The sequence below is a fragment of the Moschus berezovskii genome, chromosome 9 (assembly GCF_049115385.1).
Source record: "Moschus berezovskii isolate FMDL1 chromosome 9, NW_MosBer_1.0, whole genome shotgun sequence".
Classification (NCBI taxonomy): Eukaryota; Metazoa; Chordata; class Mammalia; order Artiodactyla; family Moschidae; genus Moschus; species Moschus berezovskii.
In genome coordinates, this window is record NC_142468.1 from 13,945,187 (window position 1) to 13,969,687 (window position 24,501).

Genomic DNA, 24,501 nt, shown 5'->3' on the forward strand with positions numbered 1-24,501 from the left:
GGGAAGCGGAGGGGGTGGCTAGATATACCTTTTCAATCATTATTCCTCTTTCTTGTCCCCCTTTCCCACCTCCTTAAGCTCATAAGAGGGTAAGGTTCCCCATAGCAGATTTCTGAGACTGAATCCACCTGTGATTAGCAGAAAAGAAATAGGCAATCAACCAACCCCAAAGCGAAAGGACTGAACTGCTTCCAAGGTAACCATACGTAACTTTTAAAAAATCCAGAGAGGCATGAAATGCAAATGAGAGATGGCCAGTTCACAGACTAGTCATCAAATTAACATTTTCAGTATCTTGTCAGCCCCATCTTTCTGCAACATTCTCACACCGGAACGCACATTCCCTGCTTCTGTTATTTGCCAACCTTTATAGGAGGCAGTGGTGCCTGCCTGCAGAGATAGGGGCTGGCGAGTCAGGAAGGGAAAGAGGAGAACCGAATGCAAATACATATTTATAATTTATCAATTAGACCCTCCCTTCAGTTCCAAACAGCTAATCCAATTTGAGCTGGTGAGCTGGGTTCTCTGGGCTCGGGTCTCTGACAGCTTTGATTAGGAATGGATGAGTGAACTGTGGTACCCAAAGGTGTGAAGCGGTGAAAGGCATGTCAGAGCATCGTAGAGACTGCACCGACTCAGCGCCCCTCCCTTTCCCAGCTTACCCGGCAAAAGGTGGACCTGCTAAGTTAAAACCCAGCGTCGTCTCTCCACTCTCTCCTTGTGACGTAATGGATTATCCCTGGATCCCCTGTGGATTCCTAAATTCTTCCACACCCCTAGTCCCACCATTCTTAGCTTATCACACTGAGTCAGGAAACTTTTATTCCCCCAAAATACAGGAGATACAACACAGAAGATAAAAGAGCCACAGATCTTACCTAAATTTCAAATTTTATACAGTTTCCAGCCATTCACCAATCCTCTCCCCATTCTCGTCTATCACCCTGAATTCAGTTATTGCCAGGTCACGGAAACACTGGCCGGTCATTCCGCATCTTTCCTGGGCCCTCAATACATTTACTGGAGGGGATCTTACAATGCCCTAAGTAAAATATATCTTCCCCACAGCACACAAGCACATTCAGACAGAAACAGCACACCACAATGGGAAGGCTCATTCTGCATTAAGAGGAAGGCAGGCCAGCTCCGAGCAATCCCCAACCATCAGTCATGAAGTACTTTGAAGGAAAAGGAGAGCCCTGGATTTTTTTTTTTTTTAGTTGTTGTTTAAAACACCATTATAATCTGGACTGTATTCATTAGAGTCAACAATTTCCTGGGGATATATGAATATTTCAGAAGGCAAATTGAAAGTTATAATGATAAAAATAAAATGATCTCTACCTTTACTTCTACCTACAGAAATGAAGGTCCGATTAAGTAGAGGAGGCATGGCGTCCACCATGGAGGCGGCGAGAGAGAGAGCAGGGAGAGGAAAACATCAGCACGCTGCAGACACACAAAGAAATGCAACACACACAACAAAACCCACAACCGTAATGGCAATAGCAGCGCAACCCTGAGAAGGCAGCACAAAACAAACGCACAATGTGAAGCTTAAACAGCTTTTTCCCGTTAGCCTCGTCTCAAGTCCCATCCTTAGAAACATGACCAAGTCTGCATGCAAAAGCACTGCATAGCCTCATGTGTGTGAAATCGTATGCACTTAACCAAACTAAAATTGTTTAGGCCAAGTTTCAGAGAAGCGAAGCTCTCCTGTGTTTTCTCAACGTTAATATGAGTCGTGAGGATCCACAGTGTAACGTACATGTACAGGTGGTAGACACGCAACTTACACAAGCGTTTCCACATATATGTATCGGGATCAAAAACAAATTCTGGAGACTCAGTGAGAACCAGACAGAATTCTCTTCCTTTCACATTGAAGGAATAAGGAAAAGGAAGGGAGGAAATCATCCCAAGGGCAAGAATGGACAAGGGGTGGGAAATGAAAAAGAATGAGAGGGGGAGGGATGGGGTCAAAGGGCCTTCTTAAAAAAATTAAACTGAAAAACTGCACCTGAAAATCTTAGTGGCACTGACCACCTGGAAGAATTCCGCATCCTTTCTTGAAAACCTCTTTAAAGAGGGATTCACAATACCTGTGTTTGTCACTGTGTGATTGCCTAAAAGCTCTATTTCTAGAAGTTTCCTGACTTACCGCTGACCCCATGCATCCATGGGTGTGTCTGAATTCTCTACCTTTCTGGGCAAGAAGTTGAATAGTAGGTGGAAAAGTGGGGGAGGTACACAATAGAGGTTCTCCAGATACTTTTCCCACCAGGGTTGGAATTTAGCCCTCCAAAATGCCTGTGCTGCATCAGTGGCTTGAAATAAGTCAAGATTAAAGAGGTCGCCACCAGCCTATCTCATCAGCCTAGACTCTATCCTATGACATCAGCCCTCTGAATACCCTCAGACCTCCAAGCCGCTAGAAAAGCTAGAACTCTTAAAGGGCAGCTGGGAGGACGAGACGAGAAAATGTAGAAGCATCTTCTCATCGGGACTCTGAGGGCCTGCTTTTTCTGGTGGAACCTGTTATCAAAGTGGGGCCACCGAATTCTAGCATTCATAGAGCGTGGGTCACCGCATTCTGTCGAGATATGTGTAACTCTCTCAAACTATCCGGATATACTTGGTCGACATAAAGAGCGCTCCTTACTCATACTCACTTCACGGTAAGCTGCTGTGGGGAGGTTCCCTCATTCACCTACGAGAATGGAGAGGCTTCACCCCAGCCTCTTACAGGGCTCCATCTAACACTGCAGAAGTCACCTGACCCCCTCTAGCTCTGTTCCTTGACATCTGCTCTATACGAGATGGTGTCTTCACTGAAATGTCTGATATCCATGTCATGGGTCGTGGCTCAGGTCTAGAGGATACAGTTTTATTGGGAAAGTGTGCTTCTTTCTCTCCTGCCTTATCAAGTCAGAAATGCCCTCAATTGCCTACCTCCACAGCTACCTGGACAAAACTTCTCTCAGACCTGGGTGGTGCCTTGATCTGATCATATACTCCTCTTTCTGGCAACACTGTCTGATGAATCCTGTGTAAGAAAAGGAGGGTGTCGGGGATGGGGCAGTTGCCCTTCAGTGCTGCCCCACCCTCCTCAAAAGACCAAGAAAAACAGCAGAACATGGAAGCACACCTCCTTCCCTTCTCTTTGGTCCTTGAACAAAGGCACTGGGTCCCGTGTGTATTTTGAAAAGAAATAGACATGAGAAATTAAAGTACGGTCTTTCGGTGTCAGGGCCAGGCCAGGTAGATCCATCTTGCAATCACCCCAAAAGGCAGAAGAAACACAATAGTAGCAATTGAACAGTGACAAAAAAGACAATTTGAAGTAGGCTCAGTTCTTGAATCCTGATTTAGGCTGATAATATGGAAAATTTTTATTTAGGAAAAAAAGGCTTCATTCACAGCCCACCCTGTGCTTAGCTGAGCTGAATTTCCTGCACAGTTCATTCCCTGCATAATTGAATATTTTAGGTTGCAGATGCAGAATTTACAGATCTTTATATGCAGTTTTCTTCAGGGTGTATAATGAGTTAGAACCCTGCCATCAGGACATTAGCATGTTCTTTCAGTGGTTTTTGCTTTTATACAAAACTGAAAACAGTCAAATCCCCATGGGCTTCCTTTGACCACTGGAGGTTGGGGGGGCAGGGTGGGTAGTGGCCAGGACTGAAAGTCATTACAGTGGGCAGGGGGATGGAGGGGAAAACAAAAATCAAACCTTTACTCAGAGTGAAATTCAAAGAAGCCCAATGCCTCTCCCCCAACCTGGGGCCCCAGCGTGAGGCTTAGGGAAGAAGTTAACCGCTCTGGTGCTCTGAAATTAGCTTCATTCACCCCTATTATCGACACCGTCATGGCTTGTTTCATGCTTCTCTCTGGGAGGCAGCCCAGCAGGGCCAGCGCCCAGGATGACAAATGGTGAAGTGGAATGGAGAAGCAAGGGGATGATGGGGCAGGGGGGCGGGGTAACCACGATGCGATGGGAAAGGTGCACCCCACCCCGCCCCCACCACAAGGTGGCCCGGCTCCCAGCCCGACCCCTGGCAGGAGAGACAGGCAGCAAACGGCCTGCCAGGGATGATGCGGGCTCTCAGCAGCCAGCCAGAGTCACGAAGGCAAGCAATTCAGGCAGCTGCAGCACCGTGAGCCCAGAGCACCTACCTTGTTCACTCATCATGAGGTGGGAGAGGCCTTGAAGGAGGAGGAGAATGCAGGGGAGGGGAAGGAGAAAAGAAAGAAGACAAAGTTAGAATCCCACATGGAAGGCCATCGCCTCTTAATGCCTGAGCAGAAGGAGTGGCGGGGGGCATCCACATGTACTCAGGAGCATGCAACGAGCCCTGAGACGCAGGCCAGGGTGTCCAGGGCCATCCAGTTCAAGGACAGTCTTTTGTTTGCTGAACCTGCAGGCCACATTGCCACTGACCTATGCAATAGGTAGGATTTGAGACAAATCTATGAGAGATTAGGTCCCTTGGGAAAGAGACTCCAGATGTGGGCAAAGTAGGTTTCTTTCTTTCTTTTAAATAGCTTGCAATAGTAATTAATACATGATCACTGTAGAAACTTTGGAAAATTCAGAAGGGAAAAAAATCAGTTGTAATCTCACATCCGAAGTTTACCATCCAACATTGTCCACCCTAGATACAAAAATTGAATCACACTGAACATACCATATGGGTGTCTGCTTTCAAGAGTTAGACAGCTTGAAACATCTCCGCATGATCCTGGCCTTCGCCCAGTGACGACCCTCCAGCACCAACTTTTCCTAAAAGTCCCTTATGTTTGATCACAGAGGCCTAGCCGAGTACTGAATGGATTAAAGAAGGTACACAAAGTCCCAATAAATAGCACAACCTCTCGCTGTGTTCTTACCGAAGTCAAACAAGGCTCTTAAGAACTCATTACTTCAAGGGAAGCGTAAGCCCTGATAAACCTATTAAAAGAAAAGATTTCCAACCAGTAGCCAACTGTGCTGGCTATCTGCTCTTCCATTGCTTTTATTATTGCTGGAGATATTTGGAGATCCTTTCCCCAGAGTAAAATTCAGGGATATAGGGGATTAATAAAGGAGAAAAATCTCTAAAATATGGAAATCTCTAAATGTTTTTGGAGATTACTAGAGATTTAGAAAAGTAATCAGAGGCAAAATATGGGTCAAGCAACTGACTTTTTAAAGATCAATGATATATTAAAAACAGATACACCATGTGTCATAAATGTCATGGAGGCATTTTTTCACAAATTTCATTAAACTATAGTCATATTTTAAATGCACATTTTTTACATTCGTTTCTAAAGGCCTGGCATATTAGTACTCATGGAGGAATGGAATCATGCCAAAGCAAGTCATTCTCATAATATGTTTTATTTAAAAAATTAACTATTGGTCTTTTTTGGGAGGGGATAATAAGAAGAAAGGGCACTACATTTGACGAAGAAACCTCAGCAGAAGTGACTGTTCATAAAATGCCTGGAGTTTCAGGACCAAGCCATAGCCTTCAGCATCCAAATCAAGCACACTAAGAGGGAGGCTCTAAGGCAGACAGGTGGGGTATGCAGAAGGAGGAATAGGAAGAGAATAGGTGTATGAATTCACAGGACAGTTGTCACCATTAAGAAATGAGAATAAGGAAGATCTAAAGAGATGACACCACCCTTATGGTAGAAAGTGAAGAGGAACTCAAAAGCCTCTTGATGAAAGTGAAAGAGGAGAGTGAAAAGGTTGGCTTGAAGCTCAACATTCAGAAGACAAAGATCATGGCATCTGGTCCCATCACTTCATGGGAAATAGATGGAAAAACAGTGGAAACAGTGTCAGACTTTGTTTTTTTGGACTCCAAAATCACTGCAGATGCTGATTGCAGCCATGAAATTAAAAGACGCTTACTCCTTGGAAGGAAAGTTATGACCAACCTAGATATGCCAGCAGATTTGGAAAACTCAGCAGTGGCCACAGGACTGGAAGAGGTCAGTCTTCATTCCAATCCCAAAGAAAGGCAATGCCAAAGAATGCTCAAACTACCACACAATTACACTCATCTCACATGCTAGTAAAGTCATGCTCAAAATTCTCCAAGCCAGACTTCAGCAGTATGTAAACCGTGAACTCCCAGATGTTCAAGCAGGTTTTAGAAAAGGCAGAGGCACCAGAGATCAAATTGCCAACATCCGTTGGATCATGAGGAAAGCAAGAGAGTTTCAGAAAAACATCTATTTCTGCTTCATTGACTATGCCAAAGCCTTTGACTGTGTCTATCACAATAAACTGTGGAACATTCTGAAAGAGATGGGAATCCCAGACCACCTGACCTGCCTCTTGAGAAACCTGTACGCAGGTCAGGAAGCAACAGTTAGAACTGGACATGGAACAACAGACTGGTTCCAAATAGGAAAAGGAGTACGTCAAGGTTGTATATTGTCACCTTGCTTATTTAACTTATATGCAGAGTACCTCATGAGGAACGCTGGGCTGGAAGAAGCACAAGCTGGAATCAAGATTGCTGGGAGAATATCGATAACCTCAGATATGTAGATGACACTACCCTTATGGCAGAAAGTGAAGAGGAACTCAAAAGCCTCTTGATGAAAGTGAAAGAGGAGAGTGAAAAGGTTGGCTTGAAGCTCAACATTCAGAAAACAAAGATCATGGCATCTGGTCCCATCACTTCATGGGAAATAGATGGAAAAACAGTGGAAACAGTGTCAGGCTTTATTTTTTTGGGCTCCAAAATCACTGCAGATGCTGATTGCAGCCATGAAATTAAAAGACGCTTGCTCCTTGGAAGGAAAGTTATGACCAACCTTGATAGTATATTAAAAAGCAGAGACATTACTTTGCCAACCAAGGTCCATCTAGTCAAGGCTATGGTTTTTCCCGTGGTCATTTATGGATGTGAGAGTTGGACTGTGAAGAAAGCTGATCGCCAAAAAATCGATGCATTTGAACTGTGGTGTTGGAGAAGACTCTTGAGAGTCCCTTATACTGCAAGGAGATCCAACCAGTCCATTCTAAAGGAGATCAATCCTGGGTGTTCATTGGAGGGACTGATGCTAAAGCTGAAACTGCAATACTTTGGCCACCTCATGCGACGAGTTGACTCACTGGAAAAGACTCTGATGCTGGGAAAGGTTGGGGGCGGGAGGAGAAGGGGACGACGGAGAATGAGATGGCTGGATGGCATCACCGACTCTGTGGACATGAGTGTGAGTGTACTCCGGGAGTTGGTGTTGGACAGGGAGGCCTGGCGTGCTGTGATTCATGGGGTCGCAGAGAGTCGGACACGACTGAGCGACTGAACTGACTGAGATAATATATTAAAAAGCAGAGACATTACTTTGCCAACCAAGGTCCGTCTAGTCAAGGCTATGGTTTTTCCCGTGGTCATGTATGGATGTGAGAGTTGGACTGTGAAGAAAGCTGAGCGCCGAAGAATTGATACTTTTGAACTGTGGTGCTGGAGAAGACACTTGACAGTCCCCTGGACTGCAAGGAGATCCAACCAGTCCATTCTAGAGGAGATCAAACCTGGGTGTTCACTGGAAGGATTGATGCTAAAACTGAAACACCAATACTTTGGCCACCTCATGCGACAAGTTGACTCACTGGAAAAGACTAATGCTGGGAGGGATTGGGGGCAGGAGGAGACGTGGACGACAGAGAATGAGATGGCTGGATGGCATCACCGACTCGATGGACATGAGTCTGAGTGAGCTCCGGGAGTTGGTGATGGACAGGGAGGCCTGGCGTGCTGTGATTCACGGGGTCTCAAAGAGTCGGTCACGACTGAGCGACTGAACTGAACTGAACTGAAAGAGATCCCTAAGATGGGGGTTAAAAATAAAAGGGCGATAGTATTATATTATGCACTTGAAGTATAAATGCTAGAGAGTAGATCTTAAATGTCTTCACCATAAAAAAGAAATGGTAACTATGCGAGGAAATGAAGGGGTTTGCAACATGTAAGTGTATCTAATTAACACAGTTTACATGTTCAGTTTACACAATGTTATATGTCAATTATCTCAACAAAGCTGGGGGAGATATTTTTATTTATTTTTTATTCTGTTAAATGAGACTCTTTATTTTTATTTTTTTTTTTTACCATTTAAACCTTTTATTTTATATTGGAGTATAGCAGATTAACAATGCCAATAGACTTAGGTGGACAGCAAAGGGATTCAGTCATACATATACATGTATCCACGGGGGACATATTTTTTAAATAAAAGGACCAATATTTTACACCTGCAACTGAAGAGGAAATGGGCCGCTTGATAGCAAGAGTGTATGCAAAGCCCGGGAGAAGCCCCTAGAGTTGGACCTATTTATGTGCCACGTGTGCTTCTTTAAAGCTGTGTTTCCCAGAGCACGTTTCACTGACCACCTGCATTAACGACCTGGGGATCCTCACTCACAGTGATGTTCCTGGACTCCACCCAGGTCCGAATGAGTTAGAATCGGGGAGGAGTTGGGGAAGGACCTGAATTTCAATTATGTTGCTCTAGTGATTCTCATGCTCACTAGAACTTGCGAGCTACCCCTTCAGAGTGACATATAAATCAAATTTTGGTAAATTAAACCGTGTGATAAATGCACTAAGAGGAACTGGATAGTTAATGGAACCCTACGGTGGATCTATGTACTTACCAGGTTTTATTAAGCTACATATGTAGTTGCAGTCTTGTGATTCAAATTAAATGTACATATTCTTCAACTTAGAAAAAAATCTGAACTAGAAATATTAGACCAGGAATGTAAATCTGAGATCTCGATGTGTTGTAGGCAACAAAGCAAAACAGACAGAAGCAAGTGTAAAAGGAAATAGCACAAGACAGGGGAGAAAACTGTAACCATAACATGGTTTGAGTTTTATTTTGCTTTTTGAGAAGGGGATTTTAATCCATTTTCATGAGCTTTTATATTAGTATCTACTCTTATACAAATCTACCCCTGAAGATTGCAGAATTAAGAACTGGAAACCAGGAATTCCAGAGGGTGTAGGTTGATTATGAAATTTTGTTTCTCCCCTTCCTTCCACTCCCAAACACTCCTATTTGCTGTAAAAAGACCTTGTTCAGTTCAATTCAGTCGCTCAGTTGTGTCCGACTCTTTGTGACCCCACGAATCACAGCATGCCAGGCCTCCCTGTCCAACACCAACTCCCGGAGTTCACTCAAACTCATGTCCATCGAGTTGGTGATGCCATCCAGCCATCTCATTCTCTGTCGTCCCCATCTCCTCCCGCCCCCAATCTTTCCCAGCATCAGAGTCTTTTCCAGTGAGTCACCTCGTCGCATGAGGTAGCCAAAGTATTGGAGTTTCAGTTTTAGCATCAGTCCTTCCAATGAACACCCAGGATTGATCTCCTCTAGAATGGACTGGTGGGATCTCCTTGCAGTCCAAGGGACTCTCAAGAGTCTTCTCCAGCACCACAGTTCAAAATCATCAATTCTTCGGCGCTCAGCTTTCTTCACAGTCCAACTCTCACATCCATACATGACCACTGGAAAAACCATAGTCTTGACTAGATGGACCCTGGTAGGCAAAGTAATGTCTCTGCTTTTCAATATGTTATCTAGGTTGGTCATAACTTTCCTTCCAAGGAGTAAGCGTCTTTTAATTTCACGGCTGCAATCAGCATCTGCAGTGATTTTGGAGCCCCAAAAAATAAAGTCTGACACTGCTTCCACTGTTTCCCCATCTATTTCCCATGAAGTGATGGGACCAGATGCCATGATCTTTGTCTTCTGAATGTTGAGCTTCAAGCCAACCTTTTCACTCTCCTCTTTCACTTTCATCAAGAGGCTTTTTAGTTCCTCTTCACTTTCTGACATAAAAGACCTTGAGTCCCCACCAAAAGTGAATGGAAGAAATGACAATGAAACCAATGACTCCAGTACCGACTATATGTAAACACTGCATAAGGTAGTGAGATGCAAACACATGTGGTACATAGTTGCCAACCTCTAAGCATTTAGAATCTAACTGGGAAGGCGTGTGCATGTGTGCTTATATTTACACACACATACATGTCATATATAGACATATACATACACAGTGGTACCTGACAGGGAAGGATAGGGGTTAAGATCAAGGACTTCAGATTTGAATCCCACCTCCATTATTTTCTAGTTTGTGACACCAGGAAAGCTGCTAAACATCTCTGCTCCTTGACTTCCCATCTGTAAAATTTGGATATTTGTCATGCCAAATCCAAAGCTTGTTTTGAGGATTAAATAAATGAATGCACGTAAAGCAGGGTCCGTACGTGCTAAGGGCTACGTAAGAGTTATTGCTGTTATTTTTAGGCTGTAAAAATACACTGATGTGTGAGCCAACATAAAGCGTAGTGCCTGACACACAGGAGGTGCTCAGTGTGCATTTTTTGAGTGAACGGGGAATGCATGATGGGTAATTGTTAAGCGTCAAACAATTGATTCAGACAATAAGATCCGGAAGGACTGTGAGGAGGGCCCTGGGTGTACGGCAAGAGTTTCTGGAGGAAAGTGGGATTTAAAATACATCTTGGAAGATGGTTTAGGATTAGGAGTGACGAAGGACATTCCTGGTAACACCACTAGCTCCCAAGACCACTAACTGCTTTTGTAAGGATTTTCCTGTCACCTTTCCAGAATACCTAGGACGCTGCCAGGCACATGGTAGGTATGTAATAGATGATGTAGAAATAACAATGAACACACAGAAATGGTTCACAGAAGGAAGAAGTGAAAGGTGATCTTAAGGACCATTGTATGGAGGCCTGGAGTTTCCAGGCTAAGGAGAAAGGACTTGATCTTGCAGCTGATGGGAGACACCGAGGGCTCACGGGCAGGAGAATGCGCTGGGGAAAATGATTTTGGGGAAGATTGCGCTGGCAATGGTGTGGACAGGATGGATTAGAGGGAAAAGAGACAGAGGCACCAAGATCTGTCATAGGCAGAGGGCCAAAATTAGTATCAAGGCAGCAGGAAGGAAAAGGGGAAAAGGACTCAACAGGCTTTGGGTGACCGATGAGATGCTTCAGGGGAGGAACGGATGGCAGACTAGCAAGGCACTGTCAGAGGCAGGAAGGTGGGATGGAGTTGGGAGATGGATCTGGAAGGAGGGTGATAATGAATTCTGTTTTAGGCACGATAAGCTGAAGAAACAGAAGAAGCAAAAAGTCTAAGGTGCATTTAACATTACAGGAGTAAGGTCTGCAAGAGAGTCAGGACAAATGTAAAAGTGTATCACCTTCCCTTCTTGGAAGAGAAGGGTCTGTGCCCATGTAAGTGAATGAAGCCTCAAATAAAAAGGGGCCAAAGCCCCGAGTCTTAATCTGGGAGGGATGGGGGTTATTAAAGTATCCCAGAGTTTGGTTTTTTTAATGCGTATTCCAACATTAAAGTAAAATTTTATATTCAAAAAGAAAAAAGGAACTACATGGCTTTCCAATATAGATACAGAAAAATAATGCTCAAAAAAAAAGCCTTCACTGAGGATATAATTAGCAAGGAAGGAAAAGCAATCTATGCCAGCTGTGGCTGATGAGAAACAGAGGAGGGGGGCTTCTTGTTAATCTCAGGGATGGAAGGTCAGCCGCAGCCCCTCAGACCACATGTCTGGCCCCGGCACTGGCAGCTGGCTGGATTTGGAGCTCAGCATTTAATCTGAGCCTGATGTTCAAGGGATGCTGACAGACCAGACCTGGGCTGGAACAGGGGGCTCGGGGAAGCAAAGGAAAAACCACCACGTTGTCTGAAACAATCCCACCACCAGTTCCGGATTTCAACAGATCTTCAATACAGCTTTGAAAGCCAACTCCATAAAATTTCATCTAAGGAGGGCAGGAAACAGGGACTGGGCTAGGACGAGCCTTTGATCGTCAGAATATGGAGAATTTTCTATACAGAGTTCTCGTGGAACTACAATGTCTTTAAAAAAAAAAGATTATAAAAATTAGAGAGCAACTGAAATGTCTCCTAGCTAGATGTCACACTCTGCCAAAGTGCTACCTAGCTGGATTCGGAGAAGGCAATGGCAGCCCACTCCAGTGCTCTTGACTGGAAAATGCTATGGACGGAGGAGCCTGGTGGGCTGCAGTCCATAGGGTGGCTAAGAGTCGGACACAACCGAGCGACTTCACTTTCACTTTTCACTTTCATGCACTGGAGAAGGAAATGGCAACCCAATCCAGTGTTCTTGCCTGGAGAATTCCAGGGATGGGGGATCCTGGTGGGCTGCCATCTATGGGGTCGCGCAGAGTCGGACACGACTGAAGCGACTTAGCAGAAGCATCAGGAGCTGGGTTCAGGGACCATTCTGGATCCCATGAAGATGTCTGATATTTTTCACTCTCTCTCCCTGGAGGAGGAAATGGCAATTTCTAGAGCTGTCTGCCTCACTTTCTGTGCCTATCTATCTGTGGTTCACGGGCTTCCCAGGTGGCGCGAGTGGTAAAGAACTCGCCTGCCAATGCAGGAGACACGGGTTCGATCCCTGGGTCAGGAAGATCCCCTGGAGGAGGGCATGGCAACCCACTCCAGTATTCTTGGCTGGAGAAGCCCATGGACAGAGGAGTCTCACGGATCATGGTCCACAGGGTCAAGAACAAGAAGAGAAAAAGATTGCCAATAGGTAAGACATACAAAGTAGAAAGTGCCTTAGAACAGGCTGCATATCCTATGTAGATTATATGCAAAATACACATATGGTCCTCTAAACTATGTTACACCTTTTGGGAAGAAAATCCCTGTGGAGGTAGTTGCAGCTTGGGAGAATGGAATGGCTACAAAAGCAAAGTCATCTGTAAGTGGCTGTGGACATTAGGAAGCCTGTCACGAAAATGACTAATATAGAGAATAGAGACCATTTACTGGAACAGGCGAGGAAGATGCACAGTTCAGGAGGCAGGCCAGAAGTGGAAGGTCTCCATCACTGAAGCTAATACTGTCTCCCCCTCAAACCTGTAATATCCCACTCCCTTCTGACAGTTTTTAATCCTCCTTCCTTCCTTCATTCTGGCTGAGTAATTGGAAAAAGTATTTCAGGGGAGGGAGGAAGTCATTCATAGAGGAGGAGAAAAGATTCGGGAAGGATAAAAAGCAAGTTATCTCTGCCAAGACTTCTCTCTCATTCACTTGCAGGATAACTTTTCTCCCCCTGTAAAATCCACACATATCATCTCTTTTTCCATACTGAAGTGGAGAAATGAAATGTCACTAATTGCTCTAAGTGCCAAGTGCCAACATTGAATTTTTATGAAGCGACAAGGGCTTTTAAAAAGAGTAATTACATAAAATCAGAAGGTAATGGAAACATTCACCCGATATTTCCGGAGGAACTAAGGAGATGGTGAAGGTAGCAAGGGGTGGGGCTTGACAAAAAGAGAAGCCCCCAGTGACCCTTGTGTCGGTAGAGTGACCGTGAATTTGGAAAAGAGAGAAGGGGAAAGTAAAAAATACACATTGTAGCATGTTAAGCACTTGAAAGAGAGGAAATTCAGTTAGCTTGGTAAAAGGACAGAATTATAACAGTGGCTAGTATTTGTTGACTGTCTAACGTATACCAGACATGCTAAGCATCATGTCATTAAATACCTCTCTGTGGGAAAGGCATTGCTGTAATGTAGATTTTACAGGTAAGGAAGCAAAGACCTAGAGTCAAACTCCCACTACTTAGGAAGCGGAAAAATACAGATGCTAAACCAGCAGATGGGTTCTCCAGGCTGGATGACAACTATGATAACTACGAGCTACCCTGTCTTAATTCAGTGCTGGTGCAGAAGCAAGAAGACACATCTTGGACAATTCAGGACCAGAAAACAGTGCCTGGACATGAATTCAACTTCATTTATGATCCTGGTACAGCATGACTGAAGGAGCCCCCAAGGTAACTGTTTTAAATAATTGGCCACCCTCTCCCTCTCCTCAATCTCCATCCCCAGCTTCTACTGAAATATGAAGCTCTTCCCTTCCTGGGTCCTTTCTGGGGGTTATTAAGCCACTTCCCTCGTTAAAAAGCAACTCTGAACACAAACTGCACTCAGGCCCTCAGTCATTGCACTGCCTTGCTCCTGAGGCCATCAGGAAGCCAAGCTGAAGCTCTTTCTTCAGAGACAGGAATGGCCCAAGGACATGTGAGAAAGAAGGATGGAGACACGCAGCCACAGGCTGAGGAGGTCTAGCGCCCTGGGCAGGCTGGAACAGGCTGGACAGCCCTGGACAGGCTGGAACCAGGGAGAAAGAAGCTGAAAGGAAAGAGGCGGGGCCTGAAGGAAAACTCCACCCACTTCCACAGCCGTGTCTCAGACCAGCCCGTCCCCATGGAAATTCCCTGACCTGCGTCATGACCTTCATCGTGGACTTCAGTTTCCTTGTCCAACCTGGGGTTCTTCAGTGGCTTACAGCAGAGCCTTGACCTGCTTAGCACTTTGACAAATGATTTGGCTGAGAACATCCATGACATGCTGTCTGGATGTTGTAATGAACCAGAGCAGAAAGAAATATCTAACTCGTTAGCCTTGAGAATCAGGGTCCAAAAGCTGTGAGAGGACAAAAGCGACCTTAATTTTAAGGGGATAAATAGAAATTGTGGCCCTTAAGCACAAACTCCCACACTCCCCACGAACCCTCAAAAAAATCACAAGTAAAAAGAAGGCACAAGTTCCACTTCTCAGCACTGACTACCAAACTTAGGGTCTGGGTTCAGAGAACATTGCCATATATTAGGAGGGGCATTACCGAGGTGGGAAGGTCCATGGGAGAAGAATCAGATGGTAGGAGTTCCACAAGCACGTCACATGCAGAATGGCCGAAGGAACAGCTGTGTTCGGCCCAAACATGAAAGAGCTAGATAAGGACATGAGGGCTGCCTTCAAACATTTTTTAAAGTTGCACATGCAAGTTAAAAGAGCAAGTACATTCAGCAAGATGAGGGTGAATGATAGGGGAAGTGCCACTCGCCACAATGCCATACAAGAGAGCATAGTGGGGTTTCAGAAGATAACTACCAACTATTCCAACTCCAAGACAGAGTTTCTATGAACCAGGCTGACCTCTGAAGAGGCCAAGCAACTTCTTACTGAGATGAACCATATGAAACTGCTGATATTTGACTGGTTTTGACCTACAAAAAAAGACAATTCTCAAGGGTTCAAACTGATATCCAGAGAACACCACCCCTAATCAAAAACATGAAACGAGGCTTCTACAAATCACCCAAAAGCAATTATGAACTGATACTTGGGAAGTTCAACTGTTTACATTCACGATGTTGGCTTTTCTACAAGCCTGGCACCATACTAGGGACGAAGTGAATGGTTGGGCTGATGATCGTGATGGTTTCCAGAGGAACACCTGCTGCTATTTCTCCAGCGCAGGTGCCTCTGGGTTGGTCCTTCCACAGTACCACCACGTTCAATCCTCGCCACTAAGCCCTGCGTAGGATGTTACTGTATTCGCTCACTCACTATTTGCCTCTAGACCAACTTTGTTCTTATAGCATGGTGCCTGGACTGAACAGAAAATATTTCTTCGGAGACGACAATGAGTCACCCCTGGCATCATCACAGAGGAAAGAATGTCTGCAGCACCTTCCCAATCTAGTCTACCTGGGAGGGTTGGCGGGGGCTGGGGGCGGGGGTGACAGAGGAGAGGTGGGGTTTCTTTTTCACGAATACCATGGAAGAAAGAGAGATAAAGTCAAGCGTTAAAAGTTAAAAGTCACTCTAAGGGTTAAAAGTGAAGTTTCTCAGTCATGTCAGACTCTTTGTGACCCCATGGACTATATCCTTCCAGGCTTGTCCATCCATGGGATTTTCCAGGGAAGAACACTGGAGTGGGTCGCCATTTCCTTCTCCAGGGATCTTCCTAACCCAGGAATCGAACCCAGGTCTCCTGCTTTACCATCTAAGCCACCAAGGAAGCCCCTAAGGGTTAAAGCATCAGCAAGTTTGCTTCTAGAAAAGACTCTTCCCAAAGAAGAGAAAGTCCTTACTATCCAAAGGTTATGATCTTCTCTAAAGTGAAAGTGAAGTCGCTCAGTCGTGCCCGACTCTTAGCGACCCTATGGACTGCAGCCTACCAGGCTCCTCCGTCCACGGAATTTTCCAGGCAAGAGTACTGGAGTGGGGTGCCATTGCCTTCTCCGTGATGAACTTTTCTAAAACAACTCTTTATTCAAGAGTGACATGAAGCTGGAAAGGACTTCGGATATGTTAAATGAAACAACTGTGTCCAACTAGGCCATGATGTGCTGGATTTTAAAAATCCAGGGATGAATTTGACAAAATCGAAGCATGGCCCCAAGTCTAAGTCAAATACACCAATGGCACACATACAGAAAAAGGAAAAAAACGGCTTAGCAGCAGTACCCGTGAAATAGTAAAAGTTCTCAGTGATGTTGAGTTCAATTTAATACTGTAGTCATTATATAAAAATAAGGTCATTAATAGATGTAGGAAGTCTTGAAAAAAGGAGCAATGTAACATGGACCGGTTGCAACACGTCCATTGTATGTGGTGTGGGCAAGGATGCAAAGAAAACTGTTATTTTTCAGAGAACAATGACCTGGATGAAAGAACTTAAAACCCTTGTATGAGAATGCCCAAAGAAACTAGAGATGCTTTGGCCTTTAGAAAAGAAGATCTTTAAAGACAAAAGCCCTGTCTTCAAACACTGGGAGTGTAATTAGATCTATTCTATGTGTCTCCAAGGGCTGGAAGCAATACAGGTGGTGAAAGCTATAGTGACTCAGAATAAAGAAGAGCTTGTGAACACTCCATGCTGTCAGAACGGAAGGGCTAAAGGAGCAACAAGTTTCTTGTCACTGCAGGGGTTCAGGTCTGAATAAGCTCATATGGAAGAGATTCAAAACTTAGGTGCACAGAGAACTCAGCAACTTTGGGGTCCTTTCCATGTCTGAAATGCAGATTCTAATAACAAAGTTTATGAGTGCACACAGGATGCCAGGTAGTGGGGGTGCAGGCACGGATAAATCTCTGTTCTCAAGAGTATGGCTCTCCCTGTCCTTCTAGAGCCCACAGTGGCCAATGCGGACATGTGGGGGACAATGCACAGCTGGTTATTGAATAGAGTATTATGAGGCAGGCTATCCTAGCTCCGTGACCTAGGTGCCATGGGAACTCAGGCAAAGTGGGGATCATTCATCCCACCCTCGCTTCCATCATGGGAGGTATGCAATAGTGGTTAATACTGATGCTTTCAAGGCCCTTCACTTTCCTTGAAAACATGGTTTCCAAAGTTTGGTCATATCAGATCCCCTGGGAGAAATGTCTTACTTCAGTTAGACTGGATCGCATTCATTAGCTTTCCAGGTGACTTTCTTTTAAATGTTTTATTATTTATTTGGCTGCACAGAGTCTTTGTTGCAGCAGGAGAACTCTCAGCTGCAGGAATCTAGTTCCCCGACCAAAGATGGAACCAGGGCCCTCCGCATTGGGGGTGCGGAGTCTTAGCCACTGGGCCACTAGAGAAGTCCCCAGGTGATTTTCATGTTTACCGTTGCTCTAAATAATCCAAAATCTGATTTCAGATCCCAGCCCTATATCTTGCTAACTGGGTTATTAAGCAAGTTAACTATCCTGTAAAATATCTGCATCTCACACGTAAAATATCTTAGGATCACTGTGACAATCACATGCAACCACTTACAAAGAGCACTTTGTGGAGATCATGGCGCACAGGAAGGGCTGGAAAGCGTGTAGCCACCGCTGTCTTAGGAGACTGGGGTGTCTAGGCCCTGTCTCTTCCACACCCCCACCCTCCCATCTCATGCCAACAGCGCTTCTCAAGGAAGCTGGCAGCTCCAGCAGACCACCTGCCCAGGCATCCTCAGCTGCTGCCTCCATGGTCACGGCCAGCTAAGTGACCCCACAAGGGCACCCACTGTCCTCAACACTCAGCTGCTAGTTCCTGAGGCCCAGCCCCACACACTGACTAGCTGAGCCCAAGTCCTTTCTAGACTCCTTGAGGCAGGTCGTCAGAATGAGAGGGTCTCTGAGGCTGCCATAAATAGGCTGGTGACTCAGCTGAGTTACATGGACGTTCTGGGGCCTCTGTGTTCTCTCCTATACAAGGAAGAACCGGTCTAGAATAGTTTCTCTTTGGTCTCACCAATGGCATTTTGAGCAGCACAGTCTTCAAGTGAGACTCTCCCGTATACTGCAGCACATTTAGCGTTGATTGGCCCTTCCTCCTAATGCCACCAATGTCTCCTCATCACTGGCCCACACCCGTGGCAGGGACAGTACTATCCCACTGAGACTACAGGATCTCTTCCAGGCCTTTTCCAGCTCTGACCCTGCCCTCCGGAACAGAGAAACACAGTGGACCACAGCCAGCACGCTGGTGAGCGTGACTTGCCATGACAGTAAAGGAGGCGATTTTAAAAGGCTCTACAAAGAGGCACCAGGGCCAAGCGATCTGCTTCTCTGAGTTAGCCGAAGCTGGAGGCACGCTGGGACACGGCTCTTTACTCACTCTTACTCATCAAGAACGGCCACGGGAGCCAAGGGGGTCGTCCCAGGCCCCAGCCGGGCAATTGGCTGGGAGCTGAGCGCTGTTAGCCCAGCCAAGGGCCCCTTTCCAATCCAATCACGCACAGCAGTGGTGGATTTCCTACAGCCTGCAGCCTCCACTGAGCTGAGCCCAAGAGATGGGCACTGAATAAACACAGAAGGCTGAGTTACATTCTGTCTCAGGGTGAGCCCCAATAAAAAGCAGCCTGTCTTTCAAAGGGACGTGGGGTAAAGCGAAAAGCTGATTCTTGAGCACTTTCACTGAACAAGCATTTACTCCATGCCTATGATGTACTGGCACTGTTCTAGGCCGAGACCATACAGTACGGGAGTGTACCTTCGTCGGCGAATGTAGGTGGAACTCAGTATGAGACATCTCCAGGGCCAGATACATCAGCATTTGCATCCTGCTCCACCACTTTTTACTGGGTGGGGCTGATGAGTTAGCATTGCTGAGAGTCAGTTTGTTCCTGAGTGAAGTGGGTCTAATAACAGGATCTTGGACACGTCAAAAGAATTAACCGATAGATAAGAAAACTTAGTACTTTAGTGTCCTGCTCAAAATACAAGCTCAATAAATGTCAGATGTCTTTCCTAATAAATAAGAGAGAAAAGCAAATGAGACTGTTGCCCAAAGGAACAGGAAAGAAAAGACAAAAAATATACCAGGTAGCAATGGAGTTGGGAACCACCAGTCTCTGGTAACGGAAGAGGTGGCATTTTCCTGAGTCCTTCTCCCCAGGGGGGCTGTTAGCTGGCCTAATCACAGATCCTCAGAATGGAAGAAGCCTGAGAGGGTATTTGATATAAAGAAACCTGATACCCAGAGAGGCTAATGATTTACCTAAGGCCACACAACTCCTGGGGAAAGTGAGAGAGGCAGAGAGAAGCAGAACAACAAAGCAGAGATCCCAGACTGCATTTAAATCCTGATACCTGCCATACTTGCTTCTGACCTGGGGCAAAGGATACAATGTTTTAAAGACCAGTATTTTTCATCTGTGAAGTGGTGGAGGCCTGGCACATGAGGGGCCCTCTCTACACAACAGTCCACTTTCCACCCTCTTACTGGGACGTCTTGGCCTCACTTGAAAGCAGTGGTGGCCAGGATCTAAGCTGGTGGGACGATGAGAAGACAGCAGTTTAGAGGGGTCTACAGCAGAGGAGAAGGGGGTGGCAGAGGATGAGATGGTTAGATAGCGTCACTGACTCAATGGACATGAGTCTGAGCAAACTCTGGAGAAAGTGAAGGACAGGAAAGCCTGGCGTGCTGCAGTTCATGGGGTCACAAAGAGTCAGACATGACTGAGCAACTGAACAACACAGCTGAGGAGGCTTGCCTCTGAACAGTGAGGGGGAACAAGACACGGGCAAAAGAATGCTTTATTTTGCTTTTAAGCTTCTCTGAGCCTAAGTATTTTCAGTTGTAAAATGGAAACACATGTGGAAAGGATCAAATGAGATAACTTACAATAGTAGCTAATTTATACATTGCTTACTCTGTGCCAGCCACTGTTCTAACGACTTGCTTGAGTTTATTTAATCTTCACAATAGTCCCATGAGATAGGTATTTATTGTCCCCATTTTACAGATGAGGAATGTAAAGGAAAAGTCACCTGAACAGGCCATGCTGTGCTGGGATAGAGGCAGGGTGTCAACCTGCCTCTGGCTCCAAGCCTATGCCCTAAGCCAGAGGTGACAAACTTCCTCTGTAAAGGGCCAGATGGTAAATCATTTAGGCTCTGCAGCTCAGAGAGCTGTGTCTACATCATTGCAGCTCCCCTCTGCTTTTGCAAAGCAGCTGCAGACAATACAGAAATGAACAAGTGGGCCTGTGTTCCAAAAAACTTTGTAAACACTGACATCCAAATTTTATAAAAGTTTTACATCACTAATTCTTCTGATTGCTTTCAACTATTTAAAAAGTGGAAAATCATCCTCAACTCAAAGGCCATATGAAAGCAGGCAGCTATCTTGCCTCACATACATGAGAAGAGCCCAGTGACGTGTGCAGACCACGTGGTGGATCAGCGTCCATTCTCTTTTCTTTCCCTAATCTTCTTCTTCTTAGCTCCTATCAACCCAGAAAGTGGATATTTTGCTCTGTCCCCAGCAGATGAAACCAGGAATAGGGCTTTAGCAAAGAGTACTGCACTCTCCTTAATAAATATGGCCCTGCTGGTCCCAAGGAGACTGGGGATTTTAGGTCAGTGTCTCTCCAGCTTTAATAGGCAGACCCCAGGGGCCTTGGTCAAATGCACAGGTCTAGGGAGAGGCCTGAGATTCTGCCTTTCTAATGGGCTCCTGGGTGAGGTTAATGCTACTGGGTCTGCGGGTCGGGTCTCCTCTAGGAGCAGCCAGCTTTGAGAGCAAACCCTCTGCGTCCATAAACAGAAGTTAGCTGTGTCAAGCACTGTCTTCTGCGAACAGCGCCCCTCGCGCCAGGTGAGGGACTCCCTGGAGACAGGGCAGGGTTCAGGACAAGTCAGCAGATGCCCTCTCCAAGGGCAGCAGTGAGGTGACTTAAACAGGAGGAGGAAGACAAGGAGGAGCAGAGGTCCAGAGCAGGCACAGGGAGGCCTGAGCACAAGCCGTCAGCTGCTTCCGGCCACAGCTGACCAGGGTCCCCCCTGGCCCTGGGCGGATAGGTGCCCCTCCTCCCGCACCTGCCAGGGCTCTGATGGACCAAGGCAAGAGGCCTATTTCCCTCATCAGGCCTCTGAATAACTAGGGCGCTTCCACAAGGTCACCGTCATTCATTTAAATTCCAGCTCTAATCAGCAGGCTGAGCCGGAGAAATTATCCCTTTGGAGCAGAAATGCTGTTGGTAAAGCACTATAAACAGCACCCCCCCAGTGCCCCCCGCCTGCCCCAGGGAGGGAGAGGACTCAAGGGGTCTCCCATCCACAGGCCCCAGCCCTGCTTCCTGCCTCCGAGGTGCTCCGTCCACCCCGTCATTTTCCTCGCCTCCAAAGCACTTCCTCTCCCCTTGGCAGAGAGTTCTGGAACACACAGGAAGTGGGGAGATGGCTGAGAGTTTGGCAGAGCTGGGAGGGCAGCTCTAAGACAAACCCTATCAGCCAGGAGCATGGGATCAGCATCTGATAGGAATCCCTTCAGGGCCCCAGATGGGGTACGTGGCCTCGGAGATGTACCTTTCCCCTCCCTGGGCCTCCATCTCCTCCTCTGAAAAGTGACAGTTGCAGTCCTTAGATAGGACGCCCTTGGAGCTCTGAACTGTCTTGAGACCCTGCAGACCCACAGAGCCCTGGTGCTTTTGGCCATACTTTCTGCTCGAGAAATATTTCCAAGGCCCTCCTATGGTGCCATGCACCACCGAGCAGAGTTGGGAATGCAAAAACGCCCAAGATGCACACAGCTCTGCCGTGAAAATGCCAGAGTTTTTAAAGAAAAAAGTGCAAGCTTTGGGGACAGATAGATCTGAGATCCTGGTTGGTCCCAGCAGCTGGCAACTGTGAGCAGTTACTGGACCTCTCTGCATCTCCTTGTCCTCTTCTGGAGTGTGGACCCTGACCCAGAGGGGCCGATGTGAAGAGTCAAACAGAGAATGCATGGCAGGCATCAGGGCTGCAGGTCCCTCCCCTCTGGGTCAGCACACCACAATTGCTCTTGCCACTTCGTTATCTTGAACCTCCCTCCCAAAGACTAGGAGGAGGGGCTGTGCATTTTCCCATATGGAAATCCATCCGAATACCACCTGCCTTTTTCTCCTACCAGGACACTCTCGCCAAGTCACCAGCCCATCTCCCAGACCTTAGGAGAAGTGCCAGGCCCCTTCTCCAGCTGCATTTTACAGGAGGGTTACTTCTAACCAATCTCCTCATCATGTAGAATTAATCAATTAATCAATCGTCCTTTTATAGTCTTCCAGCGGCCCCTGGGTAAATAGTTACATTAGCTCATAAAATCCCCAATTTGTCTTCCTGAGGAGAAGGGAAAAAAAAGAAAATCAGAGAACCACTAAAGGCCTCTTGTTTCAGAGCCGCAGCCCCACTGGCTCCAGATTGCTTGGCCAGGAGCGCCAAGAAGAGGGAGGCGGCCCGCTGACCTCAGCCAGGGCCGGGCAGTGCAGGCTGCCTCCTGCCACCTCCAGGGCTGCGAGGGAAGTTTCTGGACCGGCAATTCACTTCAGGCTCAGAAACCACCCACACACAAAGCCAAAGGTCAGCGAGGAGGCAAAACTGGCAATCTGCTCTTGACACCTCAAGGACAGAATGGAGAAGGGTCAGAATTAGGCTGGAATCCCCAACTTGGCCAGGGGACTCAGCTCAGGACTTCAACTCCTGGCCTCAAGTCCCTCAACAGAAAAACGGGGCTCAGGTGATGCAAGACGAGATAGCGGCCTCGAGGCTGAGATAGTGCGGTGTTGTGCTGGCGATTGCTGCTATTTCTAAGGTGGGCTCACAGGTGACCTCTGCCCCTTTGGAGAGATGGAGGGGGCACCTATGGGTCCACAGCATTTCACCCCACCAGGGCCAGTGTGGCACCTTCTGTGAGAATTAGGGAAAGGTGCCCCTGGGTCAGAGGCTGCCCTCTGGGTGCAGGCGTGGCAAAACGCAGGTTGGGGTTTGGCCTCCACGCATTACCTGAGCTGGGACCCGCTATGCAGGACATAAGACACACAGGTAGAGGTGAAGACCCTGGGTCATCTCTTCCATGAACCAGGAAGAGAAGGGGTTCAGCCAAGTGGCACTCAAAAAATGTTGGTGTTAGGCTTACTCCTTCATTTGAAGTATCCTAGAAAACATCAGCTTAGCAGAGAGACGTCCCTGGACCACCCTCTTAAAATTAGCAACTTCACTTTTACCTGCTTCATTTTTTTCCCACATCATTTATTGCCCACCACCTGATACAACAGATATACTGATATAAATACATGTACATACACACACACACATATTTTTAGTCCCCTGTGCTGTGCTATGCTGTGCTTAGTCACTTCAGTCGTGTCCAACTCTTTGCAACCCCACGGACTCCAGCCTGCCAGGCTCCTCTGTCCATGGGGATTCTCCAGGTAAGAATACTAAAGTCGGTTGCCATGCCCTCCTCCAGGGGATCTTCCCACCCCAGGGATGGAACCCAGGTTTCCCTCATTGCAGGTGGATTCTTTACCATCTGTCCCACCAGGGAAGCCCATGAGTACTGGAGTGGGTAGCCTATCCCTTCTCCAGGGGATCCTCTGGACCCAGGAATTGAACCGGAGTCTCTTGCATTGCAGGCAGATTCTTTACCAGCTGAGCTATCAGGGAAGCCTTTGAGTTCTTTGTCTTCCTCTATCTATAATAAAAGATATATGAGGACAGGGATGATCTGTTTTGTTCACTGTTTCATCCCTAGTGCCGAGAACAGCACCTGGTACATTGTAGGTTCTTGATAAATATTAGCTCGGTGAGTGACTGAATTAAAATATTATTAAATAGAATAAATGAAATGATATCTTCCTAGAAAATTCTGTCCTGTGCTCTGGTTCAAACTCTGCTTATTTTCAAAGGTGAGTGATAGGCAGAAGACAACAGAGGCAGGGAAACCCTGTGTGTTTGCTAGGGATGACAATATTATCCTTTCATGCTGTGTAAGATGGCATAGAGATCAATGATCAGAAACTCCACTTAAGTCTGAGTGATTCTTTTACATATTCAAAATCAGTAAATTCCTTTGGAAAGGGTGCTACAGATAAAGTCACATCACCTCTGAGCAAATATAAATGATAGTGCTACTAGGAAATACTTACGAGATCTTCAAGTGAAGAAATTCAGGGATGAGGCCCCACCGGTTCCAATGGAGTATGCATGGCTTTGCAGTCTGAAAGCCCCAAGTTCAAGTCCTCTGGCAAGCCCTATGATCCTGGACAAGCTGCTTAACCTGTCAGGCCCTGTATTTCCTTCACATTAAAATGTATTTAATAATACTTCTGTACTGATGCTATCAGAATTAAATGTT

At 46.3% G+C, this 24,501-nt stretch overlaps 1 protein-coding gene across 7 annotated transcripts in view; it reads right to left on the minus strand.

Annotated features, from left to right (window-relative positions):
- NRXN3 (neurexin 3) overlaps positions 1-24,501 on the minus strand; it is a 1,766,916-nt gene that overhangs the window by 1,700,451 nt on the left and 41,964 nt on the right. For 4 of the 7 annotated variants that reach the window (XM_088840266.1, XM_088840265.1, XM_088840263.1 and 1 more), the window contains exon 3: positions 4,180-4,209. The exons of 1 other annotated variant lie outside the window; for it this stretch is intronic. In XM_088840266.1, the coding sequence (XP_088696392.1) occupies positions 4,180-4,209 (30 nt within the window). Of the gene's footprint in view, positions 1-1,344; positions 1,357-4,179; positions 4,210-24,501 lie in introns of all 7 variants that reach the window. 2 more of the 7 variants (XM_088840268.1, XM_088840267.1) reach the window with 1 other exon arrangement.